At 43.3% G+C, this 25,744-nt stretch overlaps 2 protein-coding genes across 4 annotated transcripts; one reads left to right on the plus strand and one right to left on the minus strand.

Moving 5' to 3' along the window:
- Positions 1-104: 104 nt before the first annotated feature.
- LOC115558816 (uncharacterized) lies at positions 105-15,600 on the minus strand. Of its 3 annotated transcripts, none has more exons than XM_030377305.1 (7): positions 15,465-15,600; positions 14,960-15,283; positions 14,223-14,323; positions 14,063-14,113; positions 13,700-13,813; positions 8,037-8,124; positions 105-249 (listed from the first exon to the last, which is right to left on the minus strand). In XM_030377305.1, the coding sequence occupies exons 1-7, from the start codon at positions 15,514-15,516 to the stop codon at positions 239-241; spliced, it is 741 nt and encodes a 246-aa protein (XP_030233165.1). In that variant the 5' UTR covers positions 15,517-15,600; the 3' UTR covers positions 105-238. The 3 variants fall into 3 exon arrangements, with proteins under 3 accessions (XP_030233165.1, XP_030233155.1, XP_030233174.1); XM_030377295.1 differs by having other exon boundaries at positions 14,960-15,307; positions 15,465-15,599; XM_030377314.1 differs by lacking the exon at positions 8,037-8,124 and having other exon boundaries at positions 14,960-15,307; positions 15,465-15,599.
- Positions 15,601-20,214: 4,614 nt separating this feature from the next.
- LOC115533301 (leucine-rich repeat-containing protein 3-like) lies at positions 20,215-22,257 on the plus strand (the record flags this gene model as incomplete). The annotated part of the gene is made up of 4 exons (XM_030343739.1): positions 20,215-20,352; positions 20,689-20,853; positions 21,055-21,133; positions 21,590-22,257. Coding segments are annotated over 4 exons (597 nt in total), but the record flags the coding sequence as incomplete, so codon positions are not given.
- Between the last annotated feature and the right edge of the window lie 3,487 nt (positions 22,258-25,744).

A 25,744-nucleotide genomic window follows, 5' to 3' on the forward strand; every position in this document is an offset into this window, starting at 1 on the left:
TATTTTCAAAGCTTGACGGCCTGTCTGACACAATCGAAAAACATCCTAGATTCTGTAACAACCCTTTCAATATACATATTGAGATGTGATTGACAGTACACATCTCCAAATTTTCTTTCATTTATTTCGATAGAAAACACCAATGCGTAACTTGTTTGGGGTTTTGGTGTCACCTTGATGCGTATTTCATTTCCTCGGGTCGGTCGGGAACGGTGCTTAGACATTTTGATAGATGTCATCATTGGATGCCTGTCAAAAGATGTTGTTAATTGTTTAGTAATTAATTGTGAATCTTTTTTTAATGCATGCTTGTTGCCACAGTGTTTCTCATGCGAGTCGAGGCAAAACAAAGTTTTATTTAGGTTACAGGGCGATTCTAGGGTCAGAGCTTTAGGGGTGCTGAGCACTCACTCAATGAGCCCCACTGCCACACCACCCACCCTTTTTTCACACAAAAACAAAAAATATGTCTATTGAAAAATAACTATCATTTTAACATTGGTTCAACTAACTCAAAAGTTTTTTTTTCTTTTTTTGGAGCGCTTTCCAGAGCACCATCTTTATTGTGACAGTTCACACAGCCCCCTGTAACAAACACAAAACCCTCTTCACTCAGCTGGTTTTACTGACCGTTAACTCCATGTGCCTCCTTTTGTATCAACAGTCATTAGATTAGATTAGATTAGATAAGATTCAATTTTATTGTCATTGAACAAAGTAACAGGTACTTGGACAACAAAATGCAAGTCATCTTCTGCAAATTATTTACAAATGGCCATCTCTAATCTACTTGGTTGCACACCTGTCTGAAATTTCATAAAACAAGCTTCACATCTAGAGCAAGAAAAAGAAGGTAAACCCAAAAAGTAAAAAATACTTTACCCAGGACTTGAAAATACTTGGAAATTGAATATATACAAAAAGAAAGAGAGGGAAATATTTGATAGTACTTCCCCTGAATCCCCATCTGGCTCTTCCATGTATGCAGGTAATACACTCTACTTTGGGAGAGTTAATCTATGTCGCCGAACTTTGAGGGTGGCAAACCTGTCAATGACCCTTTGGTGTTCAATTCTTTCAAGCAACTCCTACTCAATGGACATCACAGCTAGGTGCTGGAGTCTGCTTTGGCCTGTGGTCCTCCTGAGCCATGTATGGAGCCGACGCAAGGCACTAAAAGACCGCTCACATGTACAGCTGCTAACTGGTATTGTCAAGGCAACCTGCATAACAGCTTTCAGTGAAGGGAACATTTCAGAATCTAGGAGTTTGTACACTGCTAGCATGTCCTGAACTGTACCTGCCTCACTCTTGCGCTTTCTCCTTCTCCATCTTTCTCTCTTTCCCTTGACACTGACAATAATACACAAATATATTGCAGGAGAGTTGAGGTCAGTTTGTCATGTCAAATTTTTTTTATGGAGACCATTTACAGATTCTAAGAATATGATCAAAGGCACACAGAGGCGTGTCATTTTAAATATCTTTATTATTATTATTATTATTATTATTATTATTGGGCTTAGAAACAAAATAATGTTTTAATCACAAATTCCTTTCACAAGAGAAGCTGTTCTCCATTGCGGGTTTGAAAAAAGAAAGAAAGCAGGGGACCTTTGCCTACATAAGTAATTTGATACAACATAGAGATAGCTGGTTTATATTATGTTACTTTAGCTTAACACTTTTCAGAAAAAAAAGAAAAAGAAGATCCCTAGTCTCTCACCTGAATCCGTCTTTTTTCTTTTAAAGAATTGTCGTATGTCCATTGCTCACTGGCAGGCCACACACACACACACACACACACACACACACAGACACACACACACACACACACACAGAGTGTAACGCTAGAAGTTAGCATATACTACTACGCCTGCATGAATGTTATGTGATTATTATTGTTGCAAAGCCTGGTTCAGGTTAAATCCTCTGTAAAACATGAATGAATACAGCAAAAGAAAAACATTTAACTTTAATTATTGTCGAGTTTGATAGTCAGACACAACTGAAAAATAACTGATATAAATCTATGAATAAATAACAATTTATTAAAAAAGCCACAGTGAGTGTTTTCACACATACTGGTGGTATACAGTGCTATGTCTATGTTTTATTATGTCGTTTCGTTTTTCAGCTGTACACACGTATGTTTTCACTTGGGTCCAAACGCCGCACCACCTTCATGTTTCCATGACGACGCACACACACACACACACACACACACACACACACACACACACACACACCAGAAAAGACACGCCTGACGTCATGTTGACATGACTCCCGATTGTTAAAATGAGTCTCAAAGTAACGATAAACTTTAACAACAGAGACACACGTACGCACTACACAGGTACTCAGGGGTTTTTCTAGAAAAAAAAAGTAGCAGGGAGCAGACCCCTGCGCAAAGCCGAGGGAGCAACGCGACCGAGGCGGGGGATGGTGTGTAAGGGGGGTCTCCCCCTTCCACGGCGCGAAGCCTTTGAAAAAATAATGACTAAATGGTACATTCTGAGGCTATCTTAGAGAGAAATTCTAGCTCTTGTGGTCATCCTGAAAAACTAAAATACTATCAACTTTTGGTAGACTTGTACAACTTTACCCTGTAAATAAACACGACAAATTTCAAAAATATTGGCTAAACTTTTAACTAGGACAAATCACAACAGCAGCCGTCTGTTCCTGAGACTGCCCCAACGGCTCACTGCCTTGTCAAAATCAAATTGATCAATTGCAGGCCCCTCAATACTGATCCTGAGGAGGTGGTTCAGGGTAGCGTTAGTCATGGTAGACCTCCTGTGCCATGCCTCTATGGAACAAGTTTTGGGGCTCTAGAGTCAATAATGGCGACGCTATACAGTGGTGGGCAGAGTAGCTAAAAAATGCACTCAAGTAAAAGTACTGTTACTTTAAGATTATAATTACTCAAGTAGAAGTAAAAGTACTCGTAAAAATAATTACTCAAGTAAGAGTAAAAAAGTATGCAGTGAAAAGACTACTCAAGTACTCAAGAGTACAAGTACTGAGTTGCTCCGATTTATTTTTTAAATAAACAGAGCAACACAAACGGTACAAAATAGACACTAACAAAATATAAAACAGCAATGTTCAAATAAAGATAATGTAAATAACATCCTTTAAATAGAATAAATAAGGTCTTTAAAAATAAAATGTATAACCCTTGAACTAAAACAATAACAAATTAAATCTTTGCAAAATTAAATACATCAACCTTTAAATAAAATTAAAATAAATTCGGTTTATCCAAAATTATATTAATTAAAACCAATACACGTATAACTGTTAACTAACATTATTAACAAAGTACATCCATGGAATCAGCCGTTCAAAACCAGTCTGCATGAATCGTATGACAACTGGATGGCAGGGGATGCGGACAAGGAATACACCGCAGGGGAAAACATGAGAGCCCCAGTTCGCCGCATAGTAGCCTGGGTGCTTTTAAGCATGGAATTCCCTGTGGCCCGTTAACGTTTCGGGGGGCGCCGGGTCAACGTCGCAACCAATTCGGTTTTGTCTAGAGGGGAGTAACTGAGCGCCCCCTCCCGAAGTGGCACAGCCCAGGTCGGCCTTGAACTGCGATTGGTCAGAAAGACGTTACAGCTAATGACAACATTGAACTCTCATGCAGGCTCGAACAGAGTGACACACACACACACACACACACACACACACACACACACACACACACACACACACACACACACACACACACACACACACAGTTTTTCACCCACTCCGTATCCAGCTTATTTTCCCAACTCTCCCGATTACCACTCTGCGTTGTGCGTGCGTGCCTGTGCAGGCGTTATTCAATTGCCTCTAGGCCGCTTGTACCCGCGATCTCGTCCTTTCGGCCATCACCCAACCCTCGTGACCATAGGTGAGGATAGGAACGAAGATCGACCGGTAGATCGAGAGCTTTGCCTTGCGACTCAGCTCTCTTTTCGTAACAACGGTGCGGTAAAGCGAACGCAATACCGCCCCCGCTGCTCCGATTCTCCGGCCAATCTCACGCTCCATAGTACCCTCACTCGCGAACAAGACCCCGAGGTACTTGAACTCCTTCACTTGGGCTAAGGAATATTCACGTGATAGAAATAGATCTCGCATGTAATAAAAGAAAAGATCTAAAAAAACAAAGTAACGACCGTCACGTAGCCAAATGGAACGGCGTAAAAGTACCGTTCTTTCTTCAAATATTTACTCAAGTAAAAGTAAAAGTATGTTGCAATAAAACTACTCCTAAAATTACAATTTATCCAAAAAGTTACTCAAGTATTTGTAACGGAGTAAATGTAGCGCGTTCCTACCCACCTCTGACGCTATATAAATGTTACTATTGTTGTCGTTTTCAGTTTTGCACTTTGCAGACGGTCCCTAAGCTCGCGGCTGAAAGCCGACTGCTCGTAGAAGCCAATGCAATTCAGTTTTGCACTTTGCAGACGGTCCCTAAGCTCGCGGCTGAAAGCCGACTGCTCGTAGAAGCCAATGCAATTCACCGTTCGCTAAAGACGGCTCGTTTGGATGAAAACTATGTTGTAGCTGTTTCTCTGGGTTACTACACTTTTATTGGGCTAATTCGGCCGTGCAGCTGCCATTTAGTTCCCTGCTACGGGTTCCCTGGTAACAGGGAACCCGTAACTGGTAACAGGGAACTCCCTGGTAACTTCAACGTTAGCATGTCGACTCGGTCTGGGAAACTCCAATTCGGATCGGAATATTTTTGGAGTAATTATAAGTTATTTGAGGATCAGACACATTGTCAGGTGGTGGTGTTGGGATATTTTCGCGGAGAAAAGATCGTTTTGAGAAATAGTGTATGTTGTACAGCAGCATGTAAGTACAGATCCAAGTCTGACAGGTTCAGTCGGCATTTCGGTAGGATGGCGCACGCCGGGAGTATCGGGGCGCAGCGCCCCTGTTCCCTTGTTTAGAAAAAACCCAGGGTACTTGTGGCGCTGCTGTTTTTACTTAATAAATGGACCGCTCCAGTTCGACGGTAGCCGTGCTATTGGTGCTAACCGGGCTACCGAGCTAACTGGTAAACGGTGCCTTGACTCCAGCACTCACCGATATATGGTATCAGAATCGGAACAACTCGAGGTAAAAGGAAAGAAGTGTGAGACACAGCTTTGGAGCAACTTACTTAGTTGATTCACAACACTACAACTAAACGGATCTCACTCTGCGTGAGTCGCGCTGGACGACGGTCGGGCTGCGGAGCGTTGCAGGTACAGAAGAGAAGGAGTGGGTGAGAAGAGGATGATACCATTTGCTCAGCGGGGATGTTTTCATTTTCGTCCTTAACATATTCCTTTTAAACCACAAACTACAGAGTATGTTTTGGACATTATTTGACAATTTCAAAGACAATCTTTCTTCACATTTTTTTAGAATAACAACATTTCTTACTCCCAAGTTTTAGGGGTGCTGAGCCCCTTTTTAGGGGTGCTGCAGCACCCCTAAAAATGGGCTAGCCTCGCCCCTATCATTAAATGCCGCTTTAGGATTTTACAGTAATTTAAGAAAACCCTCTTGAGTCCTCTCTCAATGGAGGAGTATCAAAAAAAAAAATCCATGATGCATTGTGTGATGTAAAAGCTCTTTAAAGGTGCCATGACATGCTATTTCATGGATGCTGTAATATAGGTATTAGTGGGCCACTAACACAGTATTCAAAGACGTTCCCGAAATTCAGCCGGTGCAGAGTTACAGCCACTCCGAGCAAGTCGCACATGGAGCTTCCCCCAAATGCGCTGTTTTGGTGTCTGCAGCTATAATGCAAATGAGGAGGAGCGAGGCGGGTCAAGGAGGAGCGTGGGGGTGTGGCCCTGAGCAGCTTGCAGCCACGGTACCATGCGCTCTGGTCACAGTGGATGTATCCAATACATCAAATACGCGGCGCACACAGCCTTTAGCCGTGTTCTGTAAATATTCTAGAACACACGGGAGTCCTTGAGCTCTATATCTAAATAATTATGTAGCAGAAACTATACCAGAGTTCTCTAACACTTCGACTAACTGAGAGATAGCAAAAGAAACGAGGGGTCCGGAGCAAGTATTGACAGAGACTTTACTGTTACCCGCAAACAAGCAACAACAAAGCCGAGTGAGGTTTGCAAAGACACTAACGATCATAAGATCCCGGGCTATTTAACCTCACAAACAGAGCTGTTCTCCATATCGTATGCCTGCCCACAGCCGGTCAGTCATACATTACTAGCTACGTGGTCAACATCCTCAGCAAATCTAATCTAAACATCTGGTGGACGCAAATCTAATCTAAAAAGGGTTGACGTCAGTACGCCTTGACCTCAGACTTTTGGGCACCATGCCGAGTCCCGTAGTATGCCTATGAATTCAGAGATGATTTTAGCTGCTTTCCACCATTAATGTATCTATTAGAGCTGTCAGTTAAACGCGTTATTAACGGCGTTAACGCAAACCAAATTTAACGGCGTTAAAAAAATTATCGCGCGATTAACGCAATTACTTTATAAAAAAATAAAAAAAAAAACTTTTTTTTTTTTTTTTTTTTTGGCTCAAAACAAAGAAGCAGTAGCCTGACTGCTATGTTCAAATGACATTTGTTCAAAGCAGTCGTTTAATTGCACTATAGGCTCTTTTTTTGTATCGTCCTGTTTTGATCAGTGTATATGCCAATGTTGTTATCAATAAAAAATCATTTGCACAAGGCAAGCCGATGCACTTCACCATGTTGATAAGAGAATTATGGGACAAAAAAATCAAGGGATATTTAGCATAGAAAAATAATTTGCGATTAATTAGAGTTAACTATGACATTAATGCGATTAATCACGATTAAATATTTTAATCGCTTGACAGCTCTAGTATCTATATGATATACCTGTATATGTAACGGGTATAAGAAATACTTTAATTATTTTATTGAAATTCCTGCTAAAATGTGTATATAGCCTGTATATTGAATTGTCCTGCAATGAGTTTAATTGCGCCATCTACTGTTACCTTTAAATCTATATATATGATCGCAAACCGGATGCTCTTCCAGTTTTCCAGCTCTCTGCTGGGGTAAGCCACTGTAATGTATTGTTTGATTTACTCCCATGACTACGGTCTGTTCTGTCCCTCCTGGGTACCCGTAGTGCCGTTTGTACGCATGCGCAGTTTAATAAACCTACTGTTGTTCATAATTCTACTTATCGACAACAAGCATCGGTCAGCTCGTCAAAAAACTGCACCAAGTGTGGAAAAGACCCGCAGCACAAGTGGAACCAAGGAAAGTGTCCAGCAAAAGGCTCTGTTTGTTCCTACTGCCACAAACCCAACCACTGGGTGGCAGTGTGCCAAAAGCGTGCAGTAAACACTGCGAGTATTGACTCGGACCAAGACTCACCAGATGATGAGGGAATGCTGAGCATAAGTATGATGCAGCCCGAAGACCCCACTGTTGATAAATGGGTGGTCAAATTGGAAATTCTGTCTAAAGAAGTGAAATTCAGAATTGATACAGGCGCAAAGTGTAACATATTGACTCTAAATAGCTACCAGTTGCTTGCCCACACAGGTGAGCTGCAGCGCTCTGAGACAGTCCTCCGCTCACACTCCAATCACCGGCTAAGGCCTGTAGCTGCTGTTAATCTACAAGTCAAGTCAAAAAAGTGTAAAGAGACCACAGTGTTTGAAATTTGGACATCGCTCAAGAGAATGTGCTCAGTGGTGCTTCAGCTGAAGCGTTGGGGCTGATTGTGCGCCTTGACTTACTGGAGAGTGATGCAGATAGACGCTACACACGAAACCCTGACAATACTGAAACACAGCGTATTCCTGCTGGACTTCTTAAGTTCCCAGAGCTGACGCGCACCACTGGAACCATGCCAGGTAAATACACCATAAAGCTTGAACCACGTGCAAAAGGTGTAGTTCATCCTGTACGGAGCTAACCGCACAGGATGAACTACACCAGCCGCTCTCAGAGGCAAGATACTGGAGAAACTGCATGAAATGGAAGAAGATGGCTACATTACCAAAGTTGAGCAGCCTACTGAGTGGGTGAGTTCCATGGTCGCCGTAGTAAAAATTGGCAAGGTGAGAATCTGCATAGACCCAAGTGACCTTAATAAAGTCATAAAGAGAGAACATCACCCCATGCGAACCGTAGAGGAGGTTGTCTCAATGATACCAGGTGCTTAAAGGCCCACTATGCAACTTTTTTAGCCAAAATTACATTGAGTATGCAGGTTGAGAGTTATGCTGATGGTTCTGCATCCATTTCTGGGTCGATCCTCGAAAGTATCCTCGAAAATGTAGTCAGATTGTAGTTTCGAAAATGCTTTACGGCACAGACACACACCCAAACATGGCACCGGCTAGATATAAACAGCCAGTTGCGAGGCAATTTGGCTTGATTTACCTTAATATAACAGGCTAGGAGTCATTGCGATGGTTCCATTATACATTTTTGTTCGATTGTTCGTTGTTTCAACTCCCCCTTGCGCATCTTGGCGGAGAAAATGAATATGTTTCTGCCGGCGACCCGACGCCCACTCTCGGGGGAGTCTCGGGTCTCGCGAAGTAACGAATTGCTTTGCGGCACAGACCCCCAAACACGGAACCGGCTCGATATAAACACAAGTAACTAAGGGATTGTTACATTCATCATAGATCAGCCGACTAAAAAGAGACAGAGAAACCCAATGTCGGAGGAACAGAAGAAGAGAAAGGGGAGACTGACCGACAGAGAGGCCAGACACGAGTAAACGTTGGGCAAGCTTTTCAGGAATAGCGTGAACTGAAAGAAAAAGAAGACTTCAAATCAGACTCCGACTTGGCCGTGTTGCTTTTGAAATTGAAAGTACCCTTGGGTGAACTTTGTCCTCGTGGTATTCTTGATGTTGATAGTCTCTGTACAAATGTGTTTGCTCAACCATTTTGTTGTGAGCCCTGTAAAAATTGTTTTCTCAACCGTTTTGTTGTGAGCCCTGTATGTTTCTAGCTTGCTTGGTTGCAGCCATATAAACACCTTTGTTTCCATTGGTGTTTTGCTGTTCGTCTGTCTCGTCCCCCAGATACAGACTGAATCCCCGAATCCAGGTTCTTGTTTATTTAGATTATTATGTTGGCCAACACTCTCACACTGATTGTTCTGTTCAACCTAAGATAAAACAATTATAATCTAGGATATAAATTCTCCCCGTCAACTATAAAAAGGATGGCTTTATGTTTATTGCAATACAAATACACCATTTTAAAAATGTATAACCTTGCCTACACTTTATGAACATTTACTTCGGACATGGCTCCACGCATTCGCCGGCTTCTTTGAAAACAAATGCACATGGCTCGCGTAGAAGTGCATGGGGAAGGGTCGTCAACGAGTTGTTACGACAGTGTTGTAAAATATCTACTACGAAGCTGTAGGGGGCGCTGTGTAGAGAAATGTGCGTGCCAAAACCAAGAAAACAGCGAAGAAATTCCCGAAGTTGCATAGTGGGCCTTTAAGTCTTCTCAGTCCTAGATGCGAAATCAGGATTTCTGCAGATAGAGTTGGATGAATCATTGTCCTTCCTCACAACTTTCAATACACCAATAGGTCGGTTTAGATGGCTTAGACTCGGTTCAGAATGCACGCCTGAAATCTACCAGTGCATCATGGACCAGATGCTCGAGGGCATTGAAGGAGCTGTAAGCGTGATGGACGACATCCTTATAGCTGCCCCCACAGTGCAGGAGCATGATGCAATTCTGCGCAGAGTGGTCGAGACAGCTACGAGCTACAACCTGACGCTTAACTTCAATAAATGCCACATACGCCAGCCTTCTGTGCCATATGTGGAACAACTGATAACAGCTGATGGTCGGAAGCCTGACCCAGCGAATGTGGAAGCTGTTCAGGGCATTGTCGCCACCGTTGGATAAAGAAGGTGTCCACTGCTTCTTGGGCTTCGTTACTTCGTTACTTGTCGAAGTTCATCCCTAACCTCAGTGAAGTGGATGCGCCTGCCAGCTCCTAAAGAGATATGTGGAGTTTGCATGGCAGCCAGCTCAGCAACAGGCATTTGACAAACTAAAAGAGCTGTGCACACATCCCCCAGTGCTGAAGTATTTTGATCCTGCAAAGCCTGTTGTGATATTCTGTGATGCCAGCAGCAGCGGACTAGGAGCGGTCCTGCTGCAAGAGGATCAGCCCATCGCTTTCTCCTCAAGGTCACTCACTGACGCAGAGACGCGCTATGTGCAAATTGAAAAAGTGACACTCTCCATTGTCCATGCCTGCACTAAGTTCCACAATTACTCGTAGTTCATTATCGTGAATGTTGTAGCGTACATGGGTCGTCGGAGGTTCCATGTACGCTTTTGTCTTAAAACTTACAACCTAAAATATGCCATCGCTTTCTGTAATAAGTTGCTCAACTTGTGATGTTCTGATATAATATAAACACTAATTTTGACTAATATTGTCAGAAGGAAGAGCGCCTCGAACTAAATGAAAATATGGGGCGTTTACAATAAGCGAATGCGTGTTCACGTGAAGGGGGGGTTGTAATATGTGTGGGGGGGTCGAGATTCGGCACAACACCGGGTGGTGGGGCTTCGTGGCGGTGGTGCCTCGCGGCAACCGGCTATGGAAAGCCAAGAAGGCCGGACACTGGCCCAAGAATGGCGCGGTAAAAGTGCTAAACCGCACTTGCGGTAAAAGTGCTAAACGGTTTAGCACTTTTACCGCACCATTCTAGGGGCCAGTTTGTGGCCTTCTTGGCTTTCCATAACCGGCGGCATGTCGCAGTTCATGTACTTCAGGGAGTCAAAGCCAAAGTTCCTTTCCCCCAAATCCTTCTCAACCATGGCTGAGATAACCCCCACTACAGTCTCGTTGTGGAAATACAAGAGAAGTCAAAGAACAAGAAACACTTTACTCACGTTACAGTGTACACACATGTGGCGCTCGCACGGTCGTGTCTCATTGGCGGGCCAAGTCTCTGGCCGGGCAAGGCAGAGTAAGGGGAGGGGCTTACTGCAGTGTTACGACATAAGAAACCAAATTCCAAATCAACGCGCTTGAGCCTCCGTTTTCTTCAAAGGCGAGCAGAACACCTAGTGCTCGTTTTACACCGAACTCATGTTTTAGACACTGGGGGACCATAGGTATGGAGGTAGATTTGTGTCTTTATTATGCAATCAAAAATAATAGGTTTGAGAGCAAAACTTTCCACACTGCAATCAAAAAATAGGTTTGAGAGCAAAACTTTCCACACTGCAATCAAAAAATTGATTTGAGAGCAAAACTATCGACACTGCAATCAAAAAATGTTTTATAGCAAGATAAATTAATGTGATAAAAAAAATATTAATGGGAATCCAAAAGTTTTGTTTGCAAACCAAAAAGTTTTGTTTGCAAATCCAAAAGTTTTGCTTGCGAATCCAAAAGCTTTGCTTGCTGTTGAGCTGAATCTGGGGGGGCGGGACCTACGCCGAAAGATGTAAGATACGTCTCTATTGGCCAGTCTCGATCGGAGTGACAGCTTGGCAACATCCACAGTTAGTAACGAGAGAGGGAGTTCTATTTCATGTAGGCTACGCCGTCTAGGCTTCGCCTTATGAGCTTGTCCCGTGCGCGCGCTTGCGCGCCCTGAATATCCCGTAGGCCTCCCTGTCAGCCGACAAGGAGACCATGGCAGAGGAGAGCAGGGCGATGTTGTTGACCGCCGCCGCGGATTGAGAGGCACAAACGAACACCCTGTCCGTCAGGCCGACAAATCTGCTTCTGGAGGCGGTCGGGGGGCAGCGGCTTTTCAGATGTTGCCAAGCTGTCACTCCGATCGAGACTGGCCAATAGAGACGTGTCTTACATCTTTCGGTGTAGGCAGTGGCGAACTTAGCCATTTGGGGGCTCCAGGCGAACAGTCATTTGTGGGCCCCTGCATCTACCGGTCTAATGTACCTTATATCGCATAATATATGGCATAATGAGATACTCCATACAAGGGATGAACAAAAGTCACTATCCTTCTTTCATGCAAATGTTAATCATCTATTTAAAAATTGAGAATAACATACAAAACAATAAGATTCTTTATGTTGACACATTACACTGACTGTTAACCTTATGTCATCATTTACCTGAGGGTTTCCAGTAGGTCACAGCAGCTATCTGCTGTGACCTACTGGAAACCACTACTGGAAACCTACTGATAGCTGCTTCCAGCTATCAGTATTTTTCCTTCAGACCTTTCATGGTTGATTAGATGCATTGCAAGGTTATTCCAGTCTTTAAATCCTTCCTCACTCAGTTGTTTTTGTTTTCCAAAAAGGCAACAACAAAAGCAAAAAACACGGTCTGCACTTTCACTGTAGACTAACCAAGACCTGTTCACCCTCTCACCATTTTTCATTACTATGTAATAGTATGCTTTTGTGAATCTGCGGCCCTTGGGCCAGAGTGCTGGGTCATCCACAAGAATATGTGTGCACCTGCCCAAGACACAGCAGCTTGGGCCAGAGTGCTGGGTCATCCACAAGAATATGTGTCTCGCAGTCATTGTTATCGTTATTGTCATCAATTTCAATAACCGAAGTGGAAGAAGGAGAGTGAGAAATATTCACTACCAGTTGTGCATCATCTCCATCAGTTTGTTGACACACGTCATTAGCATCGCTGCTGGCTGAGCCAGAGCCACTTGGAATGAAATGAGCAGTAACGTGACAGCAAACGACGTTGACGGCTGCTCTTGATCCTCCGACGGTCCCGCTGACACTGCGGCGGCTGTAAAAAAGCTGGATAGCTTTGGTAGCTTTGAAAGAAAGTCCTGCCTTTGGTCTTTCTTCTTCTTTTTATGTGACCCGCTTTCGTACGATCGCTTCATGTTTCACTCGATTTAGGTCTCACTCGATTTCTCTCTCTCTCTCTTACCGCTTACTGTTTTGAATTTGACTTCATTGTGCGCACTACATGGAATAGTCCATGTAGTGCAGACTGAAGGGGGGTGCACACGGAAAGATCGTCAAAACATGAGTAATTAGACATCCCGATGCTACTATTTTGAAGAGATTTTTATAAAAATTATAAATATGGGGACAATATATATGCATTGGGGCATTTTGGGGGCCCCACAAACCTTCTATGGGGCCCGGGGCTCCAGGCAAATGCCTGGTTTGCCTAATAGTACGGCCCGCCACTGGGTGTAGGTCCCGCCCACGAGATTCAGCTCAACAGCAAGCAAAGCTTTTGGATTCGCAAGCTAAACTTTAGGATTCGCAAACAAAGCTTTTTGATTCGCAAACCAAACTTTTGGATTCGCAAACAAAACTTTTGGATTTGCAAACAAAACTTTTGGGTTTGCAAACAAAACTTTTGGATTCCCATTAATATTTTTTTTTATCACATTAATTTATCTTGCAATAAAACATTTTTTGATTGCAGTGTCGATAGTTTTGCTCTCAAATCTATTTTTTGATTGCAGTGTGGAAAGTTTTGCTCTCAAACCTATTATTTTTGATTGCATAATAAAGACACAAATCTACCTCCATACATAGGCAGGCTAGGGGAACCCATATTTATGTTAGAAAACCTCATAAAGTGAGATTTTTATGCCATGGCACCATCAGGAGGGCCTGACGAGGCTAATTTCTTTCAAAACAAGCTGAAACACCGATGTCTTGATGCAACATCAGTGGGTGGGAAATTTCTCACCTTGCCTGGCGGCTCTTCTCCGCTACCGTCATCTGAACCTTTGCCGTGCAAGTTCCTCCTGTTGTACAACTCTTCCACCACACTCCGGAACTGCACTCTTGTTGTTGAGGAACTCTATAACAAATGAATAACAAACAATATATCTTTGTCGGTTCATAACAAGCATTCACTTAACATTGAGGAACTTTGAAGTTTGAGGAAGGAAACAGTCTCATAAAGGACTCTGAAAAATAATGATTAACCACAGCCATAGTTTTTCTTCCTAAGTCTCTGCCAATGGACTTACCTTTAAGGCCGATTGCGTCGAGATTGCTCTATAGGCCCGAATAACCACAACACACAAGATACCATCGATTAACTTACCTTTTTAGGCGACTCACACTTTCCTATAGAAGAATTCCGGTGAGGACCTGCCTGAAATGTAGATAAAAAAACAGTGCATTGCTGTGAGTTTGATGGTTTGAGGCTTATGAAATGGTTGTGACACCGTTACAATGGAAACGTGAAATAAACAAACAATGACCTTCTTGCGGAAAATCAGGATTATTAATATAAGGTTGTAAATGGCCAAAAGGGTGAAGAGCAGCCACAGCAGGCTATGCCAGACTTTGTGCATGACCTTCCCTGAAAGCACAGAAAGACAACAGCAAACATTGCTCAAAACTCAGCAGCAGATAATTCAGACTAAGTTAATTTAGCCCACATTAACTTAAGAGCAGGATGTACGGAGTTCAGTAAACATAAGTTTGGTTGAAAGTCCATTCCTGTTCCACCACCTACCTACCAATCACCACCTATATTTAAACCCTCATTTATCCACGTTTCTTCTAGTGTTCTTCACTCGCACCCATCAACTCCCCGTATCCTCCCTACTATCTCCTTCTCCCGGTCCAGAAGGTGGATCCATACATGGAGCGCAGGCCATCAGACGTCCACCCTGGGGCTACAGGCCAATCTTCACTGAGTTCTCATCCTCCCACTACCTGGCTCGTACTTTCAGAATCTATAAACTAACTCAATTAACACACTGTTGAAGACATGGTCTCTACTCGTGAAATGGCTTTTGGCTAAGGTGTTCCCTGCTGGAAATGTCTGGGTTTGAGCCCCAACGCCCGCTGTCCAACCTAAGTCGTCCTTGGTTAAGCTGCCCAATCCCGAACCTGCTTCTTCATAACTACGTATCTAAAATTCACTCTAAAAGTGTCTTGGATAACAGGGTTTTCTAAATGACTACATGTAAATATCTGGGGATACTCTTACCTCTCACGACGAGAATAGTGACTGTACCCATCACCACCTGTAAGGGGGTCGACTTGCTCCGTACTGCACAGAGGTAGTAGCCACTGTCATCTGGGCTGAGCGAGTGAATGGTTAGGATCTCCGCTTGGAGGGTATAGCTTGACCCTGGAGACATTCTCAGCTCGTGATGGCTTCTCTTCGCGTCAAACACAAACCACAGGACATCGGGGGTCCCCTCTTTACATTGTAAGTCGACGTTGCAGCGGATGGAGGCGGATTTCCCTGTCTCTGTCCAGATCACCCCACTCGGGGGCAACAAGGATAAGCAACCTTTCTGAGAGATGTCTGTGGGGAGTCCATGGACACTTACTGTCATTGTAATAGAAGACCGGAGAGAGATACGTTTTAGTAGAGTAACTGAGTTAAAATGGTTTAAACATTTTTTATTAATATTGTCAGACCTCAATCATTCTCCCTCCATCTATTGCGGATGAGAGTATAAAGCAGGATAGGGCAGCACTCTTACCTGCTACAGGGTAGTAGGTGAGAATGAGGGAAATCCACAACATCAAGCTCATTTCTGAAGACTGAAAGGGTCTGATTGTCAAGGAACTCACGAGTTCTTTCACATAGACAACCCTCCGAGACAAGAAGTGGGGAAGTCTGAAAGTCCCCTCCCATTTCGTACTTCCCTTGCGTGACCTGTTGGTCATTGTTGCATTGGATGATATTGAGGAAATATGTGTCTGTGTGTGTGTTGGTGTATGTGTGGTGTATGTGTGTGTGTGTGTGTGTGTGTGTGTGTGTGTGTGTGTGTGTGTGTGTGTGTGTGTGTGTGTGTGTGTGTGTGTGTGTGTGTGTGTGTGTGTGTGTGTACATAATAGGATAGCTCAATGCGCTTGGTCACAGCTTTCATTTAGTATGAATTTCATGTAGTTCCATTCGTGCTCTTTTGCTTATATATATATATATATATACATTGCATTAAAGAAATGTAGACACATTTAGCTTACTAATTATATGCTAACTTACTTACTGTATTCCAACCATGGTCCTATTAAAGAAGATTCAAACCAATACACATTACCATTAATACCGTTAATAGTTTAACAAAATACAGAGGTTTCATTTAAACCTCAGTAAGTTTAAAACTAAATGTCTAGGCTTACTTGTGTATTGTTTTTATATTGAACAATCTATTATGTTGTCCATAGTGTACATAGATAGACCGACCGACCGACCGACCGGCCGGCCGACCGACCGACCGACCGACCGACCGATAGATAACAACTTTATTAATCCCCCTTTGTTAAATTCCTTTGTTAAAGCATGACTTCTACTTGCAACTGCACAATATATATATATATATATATATATATATATACAGAATACTCATACCATATTCTACTGGTATTCCTACTTATTATATTAATCACCACGGTGATACTGTCAATTCTGTTCATGCTTTATAATGTTTGTCTTAATATTTGTATACTCCAATACTTATGTACACTTTTGGCACTTCTGGTTAGATGCTTAACTTCATTTTGTTCTCTCAGTACTTGTACTCTGTGCAATGGCAATAAATGTGAAACTAACGTTATCTAATTAATGTGTGTTTGAAATTAAGGCCTATCTTTTCTTAGTTGAAATGTATTTGAGAACCTCTTAATTTTTATTTTCATATAGGCTATACATTGTTGTAAACAAATGTCCAAGATAACACATTATTTTGAAAATAATATTAAAGATTGAGTAGAATTGTAGAAATAATATAAATGAATCACTGCCTAAAGTCTAGTTAACGTCATCATACTTTTTTTTATCGATTGAAACAACATGCACATAGCGTCAACTTGTATACTAAATTTGCGTTTATTATCCACTAGTGGGCAGCGTTGCTCATCATGAATTTTCTATTTTATCAAACGAAATATTCTGGTGTTGTTTGGTAGGCTATTATTATTCATTTTTAAATAAAAATGTATTTTTTACAGTATGGACCTAGGTCATATGATGTTTCCATGTCCGTAGCGATAGCCTATATTTGTCTAATTTAGCGCCTTTTTTTTTTTTTTTACCATTCAATCCATGGGCTTCCAAGACGCGCATGTCTATGGCACTAGGTCCGCCTGCACTGCCTGCACTGTCTTGGGGACTTGTGAAACAACAGCGTCAGACCTGAGAAGCTCGGCTGGTTTTCATCTGATTGGCCTACCGCTTCTTCCCTGCAGGATCACACTCAGGTAAATATACAACTTTTAAATTGATCAGCCTTTTACATTTACCAATCCTTCTAATTTTGATAATGCCGTTACAGGGTCCTGACCAACATGTGAGCACTCAATTGCAACTTGAATCGGTGGGCTACTCCTGGACTATAAATTTGTAAAATAATCGATAGTATATTTACATTAACTAATGTTAGTTATGCTAATGTACCATTACGTTTATGATAAAGAAAACGCAAATTGTCCCTCCGATTTATTTTTTCTTTCATTCCTTCTTTCTCTCGTTCTTTCTTTCTCTCGTTCTTACTTTCTTTATTTCTTCCTCTATTTCCTCCCTTCCTTCTTTCCTGTCTTCCTTCTTTATTTAATTTTCTTCTTTTATTTATATTTCTCCATTTCTTTCCATCCCTCTTGAGTGTAATTGCTAAATGTGACGTGTTGAGAGAAGTAAGCCGTAAACCCAAACCAGACACCGAAGAAGATCGTTTAGCGGGCTTGTGCGCCGCAGAAACGGCTGCGGCTTGCTCCTCACGATCCATTTACATAATCAAGAGAAGTTTAATTCAATATCTTAATTAATGCGGAACATCACTGGATCACTTACTTTCTGACGAATAGCTTTTTCCGGTTGTGTCACTGCTGTTAAGTCACACGTTGTTGGAGCAAAAGTGTAACATTTAAATAAATGAATAACCTATAGGTCTGGATAATAATGAGTTTGACCATTCGTAGCAGCAATAACACATCAAGAAATTAAATGTGTAAAATCCTAGATTTACAGTAGATAAAAGGTTGTCAATTTCAAGAAAGTAAATCGGACAATCCAAAAAATGCTCAAACGAGTTTATGGCTGCGGAAGTCTATCGTAGTATTTACTAATAATGCTGATCAAGGAAATAATAAAAAATGCATCCCCACAAAAATCGGTACAATATTGTTGTCTGTCTCATGAAAGAAAAGTAAGCTAACACACACACACACACACACACACACACACACACACACACACACACACACACACACACACACACACACACACACACACACACACACACACACACACACACACACACACACATGCAGTTATGACTATTGAATTGAAGCGATTCTTTTCCCCTTCACAGGAGGCCACCCCCCACAGCAGACATCAATTACATCGCCTGACATTTCCCAGATCTGAGGAGAGAGAGGATCTTACAGACTAAGGCCACCTGCTCTCTTCCTTCTTCTCTAGTCCACTGCAGCGCCGCTTCAAGACACAACGAAGTCAGCTGGATCCTTGGTCTAAACATCGTTGACATGTTTGACGATCATTTAACAGGAATGCAATCGCAGTCCCCACGGCGATAACCGTGCATTAATCCAAGTCACGGCTGGTATCATTAAGTAAAGTTAGTCGTTCATTTGGAAGGCCTAAAGGAGACATTTAAAGCAACATATTTTTCTCTCCGAGCACTTACCCGATCAGAAAATACTGTGAATGGACCATAACTCTCTTCCCATCACTGTGACGACCTGAAATGGGAAGTGTGAAAGGTCTCTCATGGGACTGGTTTGGCTGTGGATGCACCGCTCATTCGTCTTATGAAAGGCCACTTTAAAGGCTCGTTCGCTGCTGTTTGCGCTTGTCTACAATGAGTGAGGAGATGGACTAGCTGAAATAAGCGCCGTTTCAGAAGCGTGTTTGCTAATGAGTGGTTTCCAACCGAAACACAGGTCAATAATTGGACTCTCAACAAAGGAGTTTCTCATTGGATGAACTTTTTTGGGGTTTTCCTACTTCATATTTTGAGCTGCTCTATGAACCTCAAATGAAAATCACGGCACCCTTGCGCAAAAGAACATGGGTAGCTTAAAAAAATCTCTCTTTAGAGGTTAGAATCATGATGTTACATAGAAAGATCTTGATCTGCTTCTCTTAAACAAAGGGGATATCCTTTTCCCCCCATAATGCATCACCATGCAGTTCATTGGATAATTTTCACATCTTCTTTTGTGGACTTAATGTTGATAATTGTTCTCCTGAGGCCCACAATTGTTATGACATCGTCCACTGTGGCCCTCTTGCGCCATGGCGATGACATGCCTGTAGTCATGGTTACAAGTGATGGCTGCTACCAGTCCAGGACAGAGGAAGGGGCAATGACTGTACGCTGCAGTTGGATGGGGTTGACACAGGTGAATGTGTGTGTGTGCGTTTTAGGTAGAGGAGTGAGTGTTGGAGACGGTGTGTGTGTCTGTGTGTATGTGTGTGTGTTTGTAATTTGTGTGTGGTGGAGGAGGGGGGCCAATACATCTGTACGTGGGTGATTGTAGTGTAAGGGGGAACTGTCTGTTTGTGTTTGTTAGTGTGCTTGTGCTCGTAAGTTTGTGTTTGTGTGTGCGTGTGTGTGTGTGCGTGGAACATGTGTACGAAAAGAGTAAAAACTCTGAATTACTGTAATGAATTTTGCATGCAAAAACATTACAGCCGACAATTCTCGCCTCACCCCACCCGCAAAAAATGTCTGCATGTTGAAGTCGAGCAGGCATAATGTTGTCAGTCAGGCATATTGCAGACGGCCAGGATAGATAGCATGGGGCTGCTCGGCTGCCTCATAACAAGTGAATAATAATAAGTACAAATGTGGACAGGGCTAAAAGGAATGGGAGCTGTGGAAGTGTGCCCTCACTGATGCACAGATCCCAGCACAGGCCGAAGGCCCAGGCTGGACTCCTCCTGGACATTATGATGTTCAGCCAGACCTCGTTCCGAACTCCATTCCACCCAAGCCTGGAGGGCCACTTCATCACAACGTGGCCCACAAGACAGGTTTCCGTCAATCTGTCATAGTGAACCCTAGCGCTGGGAAATATCCAATAGGCGAGGAGCATGGGCCTTTTCTGCAACAAAAGAGGATCAACCTTTATTGATCAGTGTAAAGAAAACAAGCAAGAAATTAACATAATCATGTTGCTAATACATTTACTATTATTTTTACTTTTAATTTTTTTATTATCAATGCTAGTTTTAGTATAATTGACTGTTCTCATTTTTACGTGTGCGTTTCAACCCAGGTCCCTGCGGGCATTCCTAACCTGACCTTTCACCTGTTACTGGATAACAACCAGCTCAGCTCGCTCCCTTCAAACTCCTTGTTTGGTCTCAGAGTGCTACACAAGCTCGACCTCTCACACAACCAGGTACACACACACGGGATGGTACACCAACCACTGCACGTCCCGCTGGAGCTGCCTGAAACTTTTTAAGGGTTTTGCTGATACTTTACATTTGCGACTTGCTGTTTAGACTCTGACGTACCAACCCATCGAGTTCACTGTGTTTACAGAATACAAAAACATGGGACATTAGAGTATCAATTATTTTTCTTTATTCCGCCTGTGCTTTTGAATTATCTGCAGTCATTTAATGTTATTTTTAGCACCCCTATCAACCATCCCGGCTGAAGCTGTTGCTCACATGTCCCACCATGCCATGCATGACCCATCATCACTGACTCCTGTTCTCCTTCCTTGCAGCTGACCCTTTTGGAACCAGGCTGCTTCCGTGATTCAACACCCACGTTGCGCTTCCTGGATCTGTCGTCCAATAGACTTTCAACTCTCGATCCGGCTGCCCTGGGGGGGCTGCGAGCCCACGCTAACCTCACAAGCAACCCCTGGCACTGTGACTGCAAGCTACAGGTGGGGGAGGGCTCGTCCAGTTCGAATTGGCTTGGGTGTATGCGTAAAAGCAACTTAGAACTCTGATCAATTGCTATCTTTGTACACCTCTGCTTTCTCTCTCTCTCTCTCTCTCTCTCTCTCTCTCTCTCTCTCTCTCTCTCTCTCTCTCTCTCTCTCTCTCTCTCTCTCTCTCTCTCTCTCTCTCTCTCTCTCGTTAAGGTGTCTATGCCCAAGTTGGATCTGGACCCCTCCTCCCTGGCAGATGTCATATGTCACAGTTCGGATGTTCCTGAAATGGGTATGTTATTCTCTTGACCTTTGACCTCCTCCACATGGTTCAGCCAGGGAACCAATGACCATTATATCATAAGAAGACTGAGAGCAGGACATTAGAAATTTGAACCAAGAGGATGGACTGAGACGCAGCCCTAGATACATTACATTATATTTATTTAGCTGACATTTTTGTCCCTAAGAAAACTGTAAAGAAGTATCTGTCAAGGTTTCAAACAGCACTGTACAAATACGTTCTAAACAGTTTCCTGTTTAGAACATCTCTGTAATGTAACAGAAACAAGGCAAAACCTAACCCTTTGTTGTCTCTGGTTTCTGGCGCAGGCTCTGTGTTGGCTCCCCCGTAAAGTTGTAGTGTAACATAGTAGGGCGGCTGGATCCGACATGACCAGTGCAAGGTGTTCAATCTAAAGCCCATGCAGTGCTAACGCCCTCTGCTTCCACCTCATCCTGGCCTCAGGTGGGGTGGGGGTGCCGTTTGTCCTGCTGGCGGAGGAGTTGGACCTGTGTCTCTCCATGAGGAGAACCACAGACGTGGCCATGCTGGTCACCATGTTCCTGTGGTTCTCCATGGTCATCTCTTACTTGGTGCACTACGTACGTCACAACCAGGAGGACGCTCGCCGGCATCTGGAGTACCTCAAATCCTTGCCCATGCCCCAAGTGCAACTTTAACCCTGGGTGGGTCGATGGATGGATTGGTGAATGGGTGGATGGGTAGATGAATGGATGGATGGGTGGATGAATGGATGGGTGGGTGGATGGATGGATGGATGGATGGATGGATGGATGGATGGATGGATGGATGGATGGATGGATGGATGGATGGATGGATGGATGGATGGATGGAGATGATGTAACTTTGCATGATTTCTCTTTCGAATATACCCACTCCAATACATCTATCTATTAGTTCCAGAAACTCCAGAAATGTCTGAGTAATGTATAAAGTTATATACGTTTAAAGAATAAAGGGTTAATTTCCATGATCTGGGTTCAGGCAAGGCACTGTCAAAATATGGGCAACATTTTATGAATAATTTCAATAATACATTTTGCCCCACCAATATGAATTGACACACTTTAAATAAGAGTGTGTGTTTGTGTTTGCATAAACAGAATAGAATAAAAAACGATGCTGAAAATAAAATGTCATCCTATCATTCTTAAATACTCTTTTTGCTTTGAATATACATTCAAAAGCTTAAATACATTTTGAAATATACACATTTAAATTATTCTTTTACATAAAATACAATGGGAACCCATTTGGCTGTGGAAAGGACAGTTCTTTCCTGAACCACAAAGCCTGCATGTATCTGCTGGGTATTTTCAATTTGCCTGGTGTCCTGCTGGTGTCCCTCTGTCACAACAACTTTAATGTCTCTATTAAAAGTTCACAGTGTTCAGGTTCTCCGCAGCTGGCTCTATCCTATGAGCTGAGTGACGTCAGCCGATGGGCTATTATTCCGTTGTCCAGGCAACAGAAAAAGACGTGGTTTATTTTGCGATATGACCAGCTCACTGTAAATTACCCGCTGGTTACATCATGGCTACTTACTAAAGAAATCAATAATTTGAGGCAAAATATTTAAAATAGATTATTTGAATGATTTGAAAATTATGTAATTGCTTCCACTGACACATAGTCTGTTAAATTCCATGGTTAGAAATATTTGATTCAAGACCCCTCCGCTTCGGTTTATTACATGATAATAAGCGGTTTATTATTATTATTATTAATCCTCTTCGTCCCATGTGGGACATTAGGCCTCCACAATCTGCCTCCATCGGGCCCTGTCTTGCGCTGCATGCTGTGCCTCGCCCCATGTAAGATTCATCTCCTTCAGCTCAGCGGTCACGGTTCGTCGCCAGGTTGTTTTTGGTCGACCTTGACTCCTTTTCCCAGTTGGGGTCTATCTCAGTACGACCTTTGGGATACGATCCTGGTCCATCCTGAGTACATGTCCCAGCCATCGTCATCGGCGACGTTTGATTTCCGACATAACAGGAGTGCACTTGGTCTTCCTGTGCAGTACATTGTTGGAGTTCTTCTCAGGCCAGAAGATGCGGCAGATTTTCCGGAGACATTTATTGTGGAAGGCATCGATCCTCTTGATAATGTGCATTGTCACTCGCCAGCATTCCGAGCTGTACTACAGCACAGAGTCGACATTGCTGTTATACAGTTGGATCTTTGTTTTGAGGCTGTACTGCTTTGACTTCCATTTAGGATGAAGCCTTGCAAAAGCACCGTGGGCCTTACCTAGCCTTGCTCTGATGTCCTTTTATGTTGAGTTGTCTTTGCTGGCAAGACTTCCCAGGTAGTGAACACTTCGACATTGTCGAGGGTTTCTTCATCCACTGTGATTGGTGCATCTGGAATGTCATTTATGCACATCATTTGTGTTCTGGAGGTGTTGATGTTCAAACCTGTTTGTTTTGCATACCGGTCTATATAAGTCTGTCAGTCTTCTCCTGCAGGTGAGTGTATTTAGAGGAGAGAACAGCAAGGACATCGGCAAAGTCTTGGTCTTCGATTTGGGCGAACAAAGTCAACTGAATGTCCCTGGGTTTATCGGCAGTTGTCTTCCTCATTACCCAGTCGATGGCCATCAGGAAGAGAATGGGAGACATGGTACACCCCTGTCGCACACCTGACTCTACGGTGAACCAGTCCGATGGTATTCCATTGACGATGACATTCGAAGCGGCGATAGAACAGCCCCATTAGTGTGAAATTCCACATGCTCTCACGATCTTCCATAGGGTGCCGCAGTGAAGGCTGTCAAAGGCTTTCCGGAAGTCTATAACGTTGATGTGCAGTGGGGCGTTCCATTCTACACACTGTACGATGATGTTCTTCAGAGCAAAGATCTGATCTGTGCTGCCCCTCTCTCTCCTAAAACCAGAGTCAATTCTGCCGAGTAGAATCCTACAAAAGACTTTCGATGGTATCGACTGCAGCTTGATCCCCCTCCAGTTGTCACCGTTTTGGAGGTTACCTTTCTTGGGCAGTTTGACAATGAGGCCCTTGTCCCAGTCATCAGGTATTGTTTCCTTATCCCAGATGTTTCTGAAGAGTTCTGTGAGCACCTTAGTAGAAGTGGTAAGGTCTGCTTTCAGCATCTTGGCGTGGATGGCATCTATGCCAGCAGCTTTCCCACCCTTCATGGCTTGGATTGCACACTTTACCTCTTCATGAGTTGGGGGACTGGTGTCGATGTTATGTGCATCCTCTGCTAGTGGAGGGTTAGCAGGATCGTCTGGCTCGGGAAAGCTGAGTACCTCACAAAAATGTTTTACCCATCTCGTGGTTTGTTCTTGTTCTGTCCTGAGGATGTTACCATCCTTGTCTTTGACAGGGGTCGCCTGGCTGGTGTATTTGCCACTGGGTTTCTTGATGATGTTGTATACCATACTCATCTCGCCCCTTATAGCAGCTTGCTCTACTTTTTATGCTAAGTCCTCTATGAAGGCCCTTTTGTCACTTCTGGCACTCTTCTTCACCTGACTGTCTTTGTCTTTGGAGGCTTTTTGAGCCCGCTCTAGGAGCCTGGGTGATTTGGCGCACAACATCTTGGTCTTAAGTTGTTTTCGTTCCTCTATTTTTTAGGTGCCAGGAGTAAGCCATTCCTTGTTGTTTTTCTTTCTGTAGCCAAGGACCTTAGTGGCTGCCTCTACATAGACTGTTTTGATTGCCTCCCACTTGTTGTTAATATCTGGGTCTGGGTCTTCTGTATAGTCGGGAAAAGGCACTGAGGCGGTTTCTCAGCTCTATTCCGAAATCTCTGTTGGTGTTAGGCCATTTCAGCTTTGCTACATCAAGGTGTTGTCTGTGTTTGCTCTTCTTTGCCACCTTCCTTAACTTCAGCTTAACTACGGCAGTTAGTAGGTAGTGGTCGCTGTTCACATCGGCTCCACGGCAAGCTCGAACATCTTGGAGGGACCTGCGCCACTTTCCAGTGATCAGGATGTGGCCTATCTGGTTGATTGTGGAACCATCAGGCGACTTCCATGTGAGCTTGTGAATGGATTTGTGTTGGAAGATGGTACCGCCGATTACACAGTCGTTGTTCAGGCAGAAGTCAAAAAGGCGTTTGCCGTTGTTGTACATCACACCGCATCCGTGTCTTCCCATAGCTCTCACACAGTTGGAGTTGTCATCGCCAACTTTGGCATTAATATCTCCCATGATCAGTAACATATCGTGCTGAGGATCTCTGGAGACTGCCTGCTGTAACTACTCATACCAATCATCTTTGTCCTTCTCCTTCGCTTCGTTAGTTGGTGCATAGCACTGGATGATGGTGAGTTTGCAGTGCTTGGAGTTGAAGCGAGCTCTCATCAGGCATTCGCTAATTCCTTGTATGTCCAGCTTGTATCTACTAATTTCCCCAATGACCTGTGCTGCTTTGGATGTCTCGAACATCGTGCAGACATTCCATGCACCTAGGCGGATCTTAACTTTGGGCCTTAGCAGACTTCTTTCCCTCTCCTGACTTCCTGCTGGAGGCTTTCATCAGGAGAGTTCATGCTGCCAACGAGTTGGCTCAAGTCCACTGCTTGGTCCGTGATGGTAGTAGTGATTGTCTTAGTTTCCGTAACATGCAGT

The sequence above is a fragment of the Gadus morhua genome, chromosome 2 (assembly GCF_902167405.1).
Source record: "Gadus morhua chromosome 2, gadMor3.0, whole genome shotgun sequence".
NCBI lineage: Eukaryota > Metazoa > Chordata > Actinopteri > Gadiformes > Gadidae > Gadus > Gadus morhua.